The sequence below is a fragment of the Protopterus annectens genome, chromosome 11.part0, assembly GCF_019279795.1.
Source record: "Protopterus annectens isolate FY-2018-M chromosome 11.part0, PAN1.0, whole genome shotgun sequence".
Classification (NCBI taxonomy): Eukaryota; Metazoa; Chordata; order Ceratodontiformes; family Protopteridae; genus Protopterus; species Protopterus annectens.
In genome coordinates, this window is record NC_056745.1 from 678,140,412 (window position 1) to 678,153,108 (window position 12,697).

Below are 12,697 nucleotides of genomic sequence, written 5' to 3' on the forward strand. Positions count from 1 at the left end.
AGTGCTGCGAATGATACCAATGATCTTTGCTGTAGGTACAGTGATCACACTTTTATGATCTTCAGATGTTAAAGGTACATGTGCAACCTGGGGCACTGCTAACACTGGACTGTCAAACAAAAGCTGAAGGCTGATGACCTATAAAGCTAACAAGTCAAAAAACTACGACAAACTACTAACACAAGAGCAAACAACTGAAACAAACCACACACAGATATACATGAGTAAATTACAGACCTGTTGGTACAGTGCTCAGTGAGTGGTTTATTTTTTTTCTTTGAAGTACAACAGTCTGAATCAATGAAATTCAGGCAACTTTTTCAGAATGCGACTTTCCCATTCCAAAGTCACCAAAGAGATGAAAGAAGCAAACACTTGATTTTGATTAAAAAAAGAAAGTATATTGCCTTTTCTTTAAGTAATGCTACCTCCGAGGAGATTGTAGTAAGGTGATGTGAGCACCACGACCTTCTACATGATGGCAAGTGAGAGAGTTTTGATACTGGTAATTTTTACTTTGCTCATTTCTTGCAAATTATTTCAACATTTTACGAGACATGTGGCTCTGACTGTGGGCATAAAATGTCAAAATCTTTCTCAATGGGGACTAGGATTAACAGATGCTTTGAAAATCATCCCAATGAATAGCTAGAGAACATGTTCAGTTAATCCTGTTTAGTACTCTACACCATCCCTAATATGATCTTCATTAAGTTTCTCAATAAAATACAAATGGCTCTTCTTGTAGACATGGATTGAACATAAAATGTTTGCCAGATTGCAAATTAAGAAAGATGACTATGGTCACAAGCAAAGCAGTCAACCACCTATAAAAGAATCAGTCCTGCTTAGGAATGAAAAGGCAGATGATGAAGGCTGTGCTTTACACATCTCTAAAAGGTTACATGTTTCTCTGCAGAAGAACTAACAGATGTGATCTCACATTTTTCTCAGTAAAACAAAGACAAAAAACTTCTCTTCTTTGGTATCAATACATTGTTGATAAACCACAAATGGACAGGGCAAGAGAATCAGACAAAATATATTGAAACTGAGTACAGAACAAAATTGTCAGCACTGTAGTGAAATCTATACTATGTAAACAGTCTGAAGATACAAGCAGTCACAGTTTCTGGGCTCATTACTATGGATCACATGGTTGAAGAAAGGTGCTTAGTTTGATGATGTCCCATTTAATAAGCAAATCCAGTGATGCTGCAAGAAAAGAGATAATGATCTATTATCCATACCTTCTGTGTAACTAAGTACATGAATTATTCACTAATAAATAAGCTGCAATGGCCAATTTATTCAAACCTCTCAACAAGAGACGAATGGTAAATGCGCTCTATCCTGTTTTCAGTTTTATTTCCTAATTCATGCAGATTCACAATCAAGAAAATAATATTCCCAAATAATTTCTGAAGGAAGATTAGGGACATTGTGTTTGCTTATTAAATAGGTTACTGGAAAATGTCCTAGACCATCATAGTTTTATTTCTTTTAACCAATATATTAATCTGTTTGTAGCAGTGTAGCGCAATGGTTCAATGTCCAGAGTTCAGTTCTGACTTTCGGCCACTGGCTGTGTACAGCTGTTTATTCTTTCCATATATGCATGGACCCCCCCCCCCCAAAAAAAAAATCTGCATCTCTCCCCATTTTGTAATGACACAAACACACAAATATATACATACATGCATACACTGCATTTATCCTTGTGGCCTAAGAAGAGGTCTATGAAGCACCAGTTCAGTTAACTAGTTAAATTAATAAATTAAAAGCTAAAATCTGAAAAGTTGGACTAGACCTTCATACCGCCTTGCAATAATAGGTTTTATGGTAATCAAAAACTGCTCTGTCATAACTGGGGTCAGTTTTAATACACAACCTAAAATGAAGAAAGGCTCAAAAAGTAAATGAAACTGCAGCAAGAATACAACTGGATTTCAGTTTCACACCTACTACTACTGGTGGATGGAATCTGAATTTAGGTATTTTCCAGTTAACTTTAAGGTCACAAGCCCTTTAGTAAGCCATACCTCTAAATAAAATGACTGCATTTTTATACAAATTATCATGCTAGTGGAAAAAAAATCTGCAACAAAATTCAGTAGTTTGGAAACATTTCAAAGTGCAGCTGATGAAACCTACTTTTTTTAAACCACTGACAGGAACAGTATCTCAGAACCTAGATTTAGCCCATGGTAGCCATTCTAAACAGTCGAAGTACAAAACATTTTACTTGTAATTAATTTTTAAAAGCTGATGAACCAATATAGCCTTATCTTCCACCAATAGATGGAGTTTGAACAATTAAAAATAGAAATACTAATGCACAAAGTTGGACACATGATGTTTGCAGATGAAACAATCTCAGTCACATCTGCATGGAACCATAAAATTACAAAACTTTTGGTTTTCACCAGCGTCTCATTTTTTTTATAGCATCTATTTTAAGTCACTCTGTTACTAAATGACACGTATCCTTAAAACACTTGCAAAGCAGCAGCGTCCCTCCCTTGCAGTCTTTACAAAATTGTTTAAACCTTGTCAAATAAACAAAGGCATTTTCCACAGTAAAACCTGAGATTTGAATGGACTGGCTACATACAGTTAAAAAAAAATTCAAAAAAAGTATCTTATTTTCATTTGGGCTTCATTAATTACCATGTGTCATTTGATAAATCACCTTCACTAGCCAGCTGATAACATTACAGGTTTAAGTCCCCCTTTTTCTCTTCCCAAATGTCAGCTGCACAGATGTAATACAGTGATGATTATTTGAACTAGTTCTAGTCACTGCCACCATATACTACAATCAGAACCTGGTTAAGTTGCAATTACTTATAACACCTATGGAAAATGGGTGCAAACATAACATAAGCTAACTAAAATAAATGGTCAACTTACCATTCACATTACCTAACCGTACTAGGGTTACCACAATGCATCAACCATCCAACCCTAGGTTTAATGCACTGAGGTACTGTATTTGCTGTAAGCAACTCTGACAAATCATCTAATTATATATCAAGATAATTACATCACTATTTACACTAGAGTACTAATCAGGCAGATTTAGGACCATCTAGTTATGACTATGTGCCACATTACTGGCTGCTCCACCAGTCCCCCCCCTCTCTCAGAGAGTATCTAAACGCAAATTCTGGCTCAGTCTCACGGCAAGGTGCATTGATTAATTATATGGGTAGGTGATTTTTTTATGAAATTCATGACTTGGCAATCTAACTAAATGAGAACAGATTTTTTTTCTCCTACAAAGAAAGCTTTCCTTCTCAAAATATTATTTATGTGCAATTTGCTGCATACGACTACTTCAGAATGAGTGCGAACTCTTGTGGAAGACTCCTTGTCCTCCTAATTAAAACCCATCACTATTCTCTCACCAGTGCAGGCATTAATTTGCATAAATAGTTACTGTTAAAGTTCGAAGAGTTCTGAAAAAAACTCTTAAAATTTCAGATTTGCAGGGAAATCATTTACAAGGAAGATGAAACCAATTAACATATGTTTAGGATACTTCAATAATTTCCATGCTACCAGAAAAACTAGACTGGCTTCCAATCTTCCCTAGGTCCTCTCGGGACCTGCTGTCTGACAAACTTTCTTCAAACTCCATTTGACAGCTTCTCCTTTTGAACTGCTTCTCAAAGGAGCTTTCTTCATGCCAGCTACGCCTTGAATCACCACGGTCATTGTGCTTTTGCCTCCTGCGCACAGCAGAGGCTTGATCACATCCTGTAGAAAGCTGGCCACAGCTATAAGCAGAATATGTGCTACCTCCAAAAATCGCAGAAGTCGAATAGAAATGTGATGAATCTGTGGCAAAATACCAGCTGTTAGCTAAAGAAGCACCTGATGTCTGAGGCATAAGAATGTCCGAATGCCACCCCTTGAGTCCCACTCCTACAGCAGATCGTGCCAGATGTTGCTGGCTAGTAGACAGCCCAAAGAGAAAACTGTTTCTACAGGTATCTTCCATGCTTCCACTCCGGTGAAGTGGGTGCATGAAGGATCGTAGCGTAGTGGTGGATCTACCCATTTTCTCTGGTTTACTTTGACTATGCGACTGCCATGAGCTTGTTTTACTTTCAGACACAACAGCTTCTTCTCTGTCAGGGCTCGTCTCTGGAGTCTGTTCTGAAACTTCTTCTACAGGTGAGAATTGACAAACTTTTGTGCTGTCAGCACCAGAAGCTCTAAAATAGTCCAAAGTTTCCTCTGCAGAAGCAAAATGTAATGTCCCAGTCACATTACTACTTGATGTCATAGATTTTATATCCAAAGAAAATGAGCGCTTTAGTCTGTTATTGTCTTCAAGCTTTTCTGAAGAAACATGGAGACCACTCAAGTCCTGTACCAGGAGACACTCCTCTTCATTGTTGAAAGCTGGAGTATCTAAAAGTGCATTTGACACAGTAGCTGGCTCTGCTGCAATACTCTGATCCACAGTTTCTGAGGTAGAGATGGTGGTACAGGGTAGACAAGTTATAAAGTTGCAGTGATCATCATCCTGGACAGACTCATGTTCTACAGCTTTATCCAGGTGTAGCAGCTTCAGCTTTGTGACTTGTCCAGACTGCCCTGTTTCACTTTTTATCCCCTTTTCAAAATCAAGGAGCTGGCCAAGAAAGTTGAAATTTGGAGAAATTGTTGGTCGCTTTTCCTTCACAAATCTAAACACAGGGAGAAGAAAGGATTGCATTACATATATCATAACATTTACCTTTAAGAAAGTTACAAAGTGCTTATGGCCCAGTTCTGAAAAACTCACTGAACAGGTATACAGTCAACAGAGCTTGGTCTGATGCACTGCACTTAACTTAATGAACATATGTGAGAATCACTGAAGTGGTAATCTGGGGAATTACAAACAACTGCTGAAAAAATGGTACAAGAGGAGCAATATGCAGAAATCCTGTGTGTAGATACAGGTGTACAGGTTTATCCAATAATACCTACCATACCAGGTTTTACTTTTCAAGTGTACTTCATTATGAGGAACGTTCCTCATTTTGGAGTTGAAGTTCATGCTCCTTACAGTGTCGCATTCAAAGGGTCTGTCCCACTTTCAGTAGCAATAATTTAACTGATATAAATGGTAATTAATACTGAATCATATTAATTCAAAGTAACTTCTGTATGTACAAAGTAACATTTTAACCAGACTGGGAGCTTCCTAGTAGAAGATGCAAGCCATTAGTAAAGTACTCCACATTTTGTCAATTTCATCCATGTTATGAGTGGTAGTTTTTTACATTTTGGAGATGGAAGATTGACATCTATGCACCATGGTGACAATCATGCATGCTTTCAAGAATGTATGCTCAGGTTCTCAAAACCTATTTAGTCAAAGTCCCACAAAGTATATTTAAAGCACTAAATCTCTGCCATATAACAAAATGGTGACATATACTTACATTTGTTAACCGAGGTACGACTGATCCTTTTGAAACATTTTCAGGCTCAGCCAAGGAGTACAGATGTGTCATACAGGAGTACCACCATTTTATGGAAAGTATAAGCAATAGCAAACATGTAATATTTCACAGATAATGGTGAATTACCTATTAATGCTCCAATCTTAGCATCCAGCCTTCTACATATATTATACAAACTAGCCAAGCTTTAAAATAAAATGTGTACATAATTAACAATATTGTCCTTAATAGGTTCATAGGTAGGTACTAGGCTATCTGCCCGAGGGCATTTAGGTGGAGCATGTCCATCAATTCTGAGTTGGACATGGCTTTGTAAGTCAGGCAGAGATCACCTCTGAGTAAGCAATATGGCACGGAGTACAGCTGGAGTATTTTCAGTCGGGCTGCATAGGACAAATGTCTGAAGCCAGTATTCCTCTTGGTGAGGTGCTTTTGTGGTCTTTCAAGCTGTTGGAAGTGTCTTGTGAGGTACATCCCAAATGGGGCATTGTACTCTATGATGGGTCTGATGAGTGACGAGTAGAGGGGCATTATAACCTCTTTATTTCTAGATGCGAACCCCTTAGTAATTAGATGGGCCACATAGAAGGATTTCCTAACTACTTTGGCAATATGATTGTCAAAGGAGAGATTACTATCTACCTGGGTCCCCAGATCTCTTATTACCTCTTCTGTATTAAGGGGGCTGCCACCTATGTGGTAATTCGTGGGTGTTTTGTTTTTCCCAAATGGGATGACTATGCATTTTTTGTCATTTAGCTTGAGGCCATGACTTTGACACCAGGTGTCCGTCTCAGTAAGGCCTTTTGGAGGATGTCCGTGTCAGCCAGAGAGTCAATTATGGCTCCCAGTTTGCAGTCATCGGTGAACTTGGTTAGCCAAAGTCCTCCTGTGTTTGCCTGTACTTCTGAGAAATATATGCTGAACAGTAGGGGTCCCAGAACCGAGCCTTGCGGGACACCACTTGTGACTGGTTTAGAGTCAGGCCTAGAACCAGCTATTCTTACCATGTGAGTTCTGTCTGTAAGCCAGTTGGCAACCCATCTTGTGATGTAGGGGTTTATGTTCAGGCTGGTGAGTTTTTCTATAATACCCAAGTGAGGAATGGTGTCGATTGCCTTGGCGAGATCAAGGTAGGCTGTGTGAACCACCTTTCCCTCGTCTATGGCCTTGGTAACTGTCTCAAAGACGTCATCCAGGTTTAGTAGGCATGAGTCGGGTCAAGTGTTTGGAGGTTCCCAATGTGTTTGTCAATGAGTTCCATGATGATGCGCTCCATAGCCTTGCAGACCACGCTAGTCAGGCTTATGGGGCAATAGTTACCAGGGTCAGTTGTGGCCCCTCCTTTGTGGAGCGGAATAACCATTGCTGTGCGCCATTCTATGGGCATGTAGCCTGTGGAGAGGCTGAGGTTGAACAGCGTGTTTAGGTAGGGGGTTAGTTCGTGCAAGACGCAGCCTGGGACACCATCTGGCCCCACTGATGCTGTGTTTTTGGCTTTTGAACGTTTTTTCACCTGTGCTTCTGTGACTTCCGGGACACTACACTTTTCCGATATTGTTGTGGGCCCTTTTGAAAGTGAGAGGGAGGTGAAGTTTGCACTGAATCTATCTGCCAGTATGCTGGCAATTTCAGTAGGTTCAGTATATTTTGTGCTATTTTGCACTATCTCAGAGCATATCTGCGAGTTGCCACTTAGATTCATGACATAGCTAAAGAAGGCTTTGTGGTTATCTTTTGAATCCTTGGCTATTTTTCTTTCGAAGTTAGCCTTGGATGATTTTATGAGGGACCTTAGTTTCTTACTGATACTGATCAGGCATGTCTTTCCTTCTTGGGATTTGCTTTTTTTCTGAACTAGTTTCCTCCTTTTGTTGTATAAACTGTTTATGGCAGGGGTCTACCAGACTGGTTTCCTTCTCTTAGGGGAGTGAGTCTTGGTTTTGCTAGGGATGGCACGATCCATGCATCCTTGTAGGTGCTCATAGAGTGCAATTGTAAAGGATTCTGCATCTTGGGCAGTGTTATCCTTTAGCGTGGGGGCTGTGAAACTTACCACTTCTGCCTTAAGTAAGGTGAAGTTTGCTTTAGAAAAGTTTTTCACTGTGGTTTCCTTGGTTGGGGGTGGTGGTGGGGTGTGGACATCCAGGGTGATTAGTTTATGGTCTGATCTTAACCAGTGATGGGTTGACCTCCGGTACGGAGCACCTGTCGCCCATGTTGGTGATGACCAGGTCCAATATGTTGTGGCCTCTGGTAGGGGAGTTTACCAGCTAATCCAGGGTATTTGAGTTGATAAATTCCAGGAAGCGCTGAGCCTGGGAGTTTGTACTCAAGTAGTTTTCCCAGTTAATAGTAGGGTAATAGAAATCTTATATTTGCATATAGAACTAAATACATGTAGGTATGTGAACAAACATTCAAATTCTTGGTTCTTGCCCATTACGTGACTGATCAACTTTACTCATTTTGGACGGGCGTTTAACAGAAAACAGCACTGAATTCTGCAGTCTAAAGTCACCTGACTTGGATCAAGAAAGTCCAGATATTCTTAAAGAAAACAGAGGGGATGGAAAATATGAACTAATCTAGTAGTCTACAGGAACTGTATGTTTCTTTGTGTATTCTAAGCACTTCTTTTAAAGGACCTGCTTTTTAGCTTAAAGCCATGTCTCAATTCTGCTTGAAAACAAATGCCCTACTAATGTACAAGAAATACATTTAACAAGGTCCACAGTGCATTTAAAAATAGCACACATGAGAGAAACAATGGAACAGATTCATCTACTGATTTTCTGTGATAAGTGAGGCAAAGTGACCTCCATTAAACTTTACAAGCTCAGCTCAGTTATAAAGAGAAGCAATGCATAACTTAATAATAATAAAACTGTTATGAGGTGACAATAATAAATAATACTGTTATGAGGTGACCTGTCTCTGGCATCCTGTAACCCAATACTGATGTATTTACTGCACATTAGCAAATCAGATTGCATCAGAAACACTCAGTGCAGGGATCTAAACCTCTTTTGCAGCATCAACAGAATGGTTTGGAGGGACAGATGCATCTTACAGAGGATACATCTGCTCTGAACAGACTCCCTGTCCATGTAAAACAAAGCTCATCCTTGTCCATATCCAAACACAACTTGGATCTATGGATGGGTAACAGAAAATTTACCCCAGGACTGCCCCCTGGTAGTACAAATAGACACAGGCAGCTCCTAAATGCTTTATCCTATGCATGTGTCCCCCGCTCAAGTTATCTACGGTATGATCCCAGTTATTCTCATTAGGGGTAATACATAATTAATCGACCATGGGATGGAGTAAGGCCAATTTAACACCAAATGGGATAGGGAAATTCAAGCACCAAAAGGGAAACTGGCTAGACTTAAAATGGCCTGCGATAGCAGCTAAAACCAACACTTCACCAGTTGCAGAATTGCATTTCAGTTTAAGAAGCAAGTTAATTAGAGACCTGTACATAAAGTTTTAAGATTTATACGAGTAAGCACATTTTGAATTTATGATAAAGAATTCATAATCTATAGAAAAACTGGAATTTAGTGGACTTTAACTTAGATATAGGGACAGCGGATAAGATGAGGGAAAGGGGGGAGGGTGTGGAGTGATGCTGGTTAGCCAGAATGGAAGGAGAATCCAAAGAGAGAGTAGGGAGAGAAGGAAGAATCTGGTTGAGAATTTAAATGGTCATTCCTTTGGACAATAGAGTAGCTTTAACATAATTGTAAAAAAGAAACGCACTTTGAGAAGAAGCCCTAGTTTTGCATTATTTTCTAAACACTTTTAAACAGGTATTATGCTGTTTTCTGAATTTCTGGTAGGATTCAATAGTCTTTGCATTAGTAGCTAGGAATTCCTAGTGTTTGGAACCATCACTGAGTAAGCACTAGCTGCACAGTGGAGTTTATTGATGGCAAATCAATACATTTGGGGTACGGTTGGAAGTCAGCTTAGGTTGCATGTGGAAGTTCTTCTAAACAACTTTCCTAATAAAAAAAAGAAAAGGAGTCTAGACCGAGTTTCTACATAGTAATTTCCAAAATTTGGAATCTTTACTTGGAAGAATACTAAAATATTACAAAATATTACACAGCAAGTATATAGCAACAGAAAACTTCAAAATGTGTTACTGTCACTCACCCTTGTAAAAGGCTATTAGGGCATAAGTTTGAGACCACCTAGAAACCAGGCCAAAAAAAATAAAAAAAACTATAACTGTGCATACCATATCCTCCGATTTTCTTTTTTTTAATGCATGGCTTTATCACCCTGCCCAAATTTGAAAAGCAAAGATTTCATCAGCTATGGATAATCATGCTCCTGCTAAGACTAACAAAGCATTCTTTATGCATTTATGCAGGAAACTGAAATACTAATAAACTAGTTTATCGGTCACTAGATCAAAAATATAAAACATGCTGCTCGAAGATTACGACCTTAAAAAGACTAATGTATAACGTGCGTCCTGTCATCATGCATTGACAACCTACACAAATGTGAGATAGACCACATCTGCAGAGCTCTTTACTACAGTTTCAATCTTGAAAATACAACTTTCAAAACAGTGGAGATTTCAATACTGACTAATAAATGCAGATGACTGCTGGTTAAAAGTAAAAAGGGGTTATAAGCAAACATCCTTTGCCAAAATTTGAGTAGTAGTAGAACAAAATTGTATACCATGGCTTTTTACCAACAAGTCTCTCAGAGATTTGCTGTTAAAGAACTGCTGTGCATGCAACTTTTGCTCAGATTACACCTTTTTTAATGCCTTGCACAGCATCAAAGTGTATCTTTTGGCTGGACCCAGAAGATTTACGATAACAGCTCCTGTAAATGCAGCTGTAGGTTCATAAGTAGATACTAAGCTTAGCTGCATCACCCAACAGTGATAAGAGTCTGTTAGTTCATCCACTAAACAAACTGCTGCCATATATGACAGGTGTTGTCATTCTGGATTTGAAGATTACTAAGGAATTACTTTTCTAATGTACAAAAGGAGGGTGTTCCAGAGGTGTAGGATATGCTTTAAGTACCTACTGCACCAGCAGGTATTAAGGTGGTGCCAAATGTTTAGATCTCTGGGAGGGTGGTGGTTGTATCACTTGTTTTGCAGCAGTAAAGGAGATGAAAAAGTACAGGTCTTTGATTACTCAGAAACCTAATACAGACTTCATTGCGTGAGTTGATTTGAGATGTAATATGAGGAGAAGGTTTTTAATTAAGCAGGATGCAGTGCAACAATGGTACCAAACTATTATATTTGAAGATGCTAGAGTGTGGTCACTATTGTAATCATATCAGGGAACTCCTTGCAGGTTGAGGTCTGACATCTAGCCAGACATCCTCAGCAGAGCATCTTTCCTCTTCAGTAAGGACGATGTCCCCTTCATCTCTGATGTCCTCGCATACCTAGTGAAAAGATGATGCCAAGTGCACCATATTTTGTTCCTTCTCAAAGAGGAGATGAAGTCTATAATTTTCCAGTCAGTCAAGATGTCAAGCTATTAAAACCAAAAGGGTCTGGCAAAGGTCTAAGACTCCTACCCTTCCTAAAGGACCAGAGCAACAAAAACGCAATGGGTGAGACAAGGATGTTACTTGGATTTGGACTCATTAAAGAGATGGAAAGAGTGATGGGTACCCATCCTGGAACCCAGTTATACAGATAGTAGTAGTAGGGAAGATGTAGGACTGCAATTATGGTAAATTGGTAACAACTGTGATATGTTCCAAATGCTTCTCCTATTCATCCTTCACAACAGGAAAGATTCCTAATGCTGACTCAAAAATAATCAAGGGGGGGGATGACTGATACAAAAGGGCAGCATGCCTTTCACAACTGAAACAACCCTGCTCTTGCCTCAGAATTAGATCTTGATTGTAATGTTTGGAGACTCTTTGGACTAGCTGTCTATTTCCAATATATCCTGAGCACTTACCAGTTTTGGAGAAGCAGTAGTTATAGCTGTGGCCTGGTGCAGTGTAATTAGATTCTTTCTTGCAAAAGTTTATCATGGTTTTTGAAAAAAGAAAACAATGCAATGGACTATCCATTTCAAAATAGCTTGCTTTTTGACCACAAGTCCTTACTTATTCTCAGCAAAGGCCACATACAGTTGATCTGACTTCGAAGTCATTAGCCTGGTCTAAGTACTATCCAAGTTCCCTATGAACATCCAGAGAATGCAGGGTATTTTCTCCTTTATTCTGAGGGTTTGTAAATAGGACTGGCAGCTGGATAGCCTGGTTCATGGGCGGCCACTTCTGTTATGACTTCAGACATGAACTATAGGTTATAGTTCAGACTAACACTGTGAAAGAAAAGGAAATATGGTTTGTATATCAAGTAATAAAGTTTGGAGACACTCCTGGTTGAAGTGATTGCTATTTGAAAAACCACCTTACAGGGCGAAAAAAAACATAGTTGCTCACACAAAAGATGCCAAGGTCAGTTTTTCCAACATAAAACTGAACCAATACGCACCTAAGAAATTTAAGTTGCAGATAACCTTCAGAAATTGCTTAACATGTGGTCTGGATGTCAGTGGAGTCTAAAGGCTGCCAGGCAGAAACTGAATAAAAGTATATTTCCACAGAACTGTAAGCTAAGCTCAGAAAAATATTGAAGAAATGTAGGTACATTCATCTATACAGTACATAGGCTTCTTTCCCATTTAGCTAGAAGAGATCTCCTTGTATTTGGCTTTCCAGACACCTTCACAGTTTCTAGCATGTCCTTAGGATAAAGATGTCCAAAGGGAATAAGAGTCATATCCCCCACCCTGCAAGCTAGAAGATGAGCAGTTTGGGGTGTGTAAGGGATCCCCACACTGCATCTGGAGCATCATATGCTGTGGCAGCATGTAGTGATTCTCTCTGGTCAGCCAAAGTAGGTGGGAGAACCAGGGTTGCCTGGGAATCATGGAGGCAATCAGTATCATTTCTAGCTTCTCCACCCTAACTGTCTTAGTATCCCTTGGCAGCAAAGGAATGTATACACAGAATTAAACTTCTCGACGGAGAAGGCATCCACTGCCCAGCCATTCCTGTGGCAAAGCTCTGGAGCACTATTTTCTTAGCTGTCTGGAGAAATCCCCTACCTAGGAGAAAACCCTACATCCCATTCACTCCTACTTTGTAATCCCAATCAACTCATCCACTCTGAGCAGAGAGATACGAGGTAGGGAGAAGGCTAGCTTGCT

The 12,697-nt window shown here is 39.4% G+C and overlaps 1 protein-coding gene across 5 annotated transcripts in view; it reads right to left on the bottom strand.

Annotated features, from left to right (window-relative positions):
• Positions 1 to 244: 244 nt before the first annotated feature.
• DUSP16 (dual specificity phosphatase 16) overlaps positions 245 to 12,697 on the bottom strand; it is an 857,833-nt gene continuing 845,380 nt past the window's right edge. For all 5 annotated transcript variants that reach the window (XM_044088133.1, XM_044088135.1, XM_044088134.1 and 2 more), the window contains one exon: positions 245 to 4,700. In XM_044088133.1, the coding sequence (XP_043944068.1) occupies positions 3,536 to 4,700 (1,165 nt within the window). In that variant the 3' untranslated portion in view covers positions 245 to 3,535. The remainder of the gene's footprint in view (positions 4,701 to 12,697) is intronic.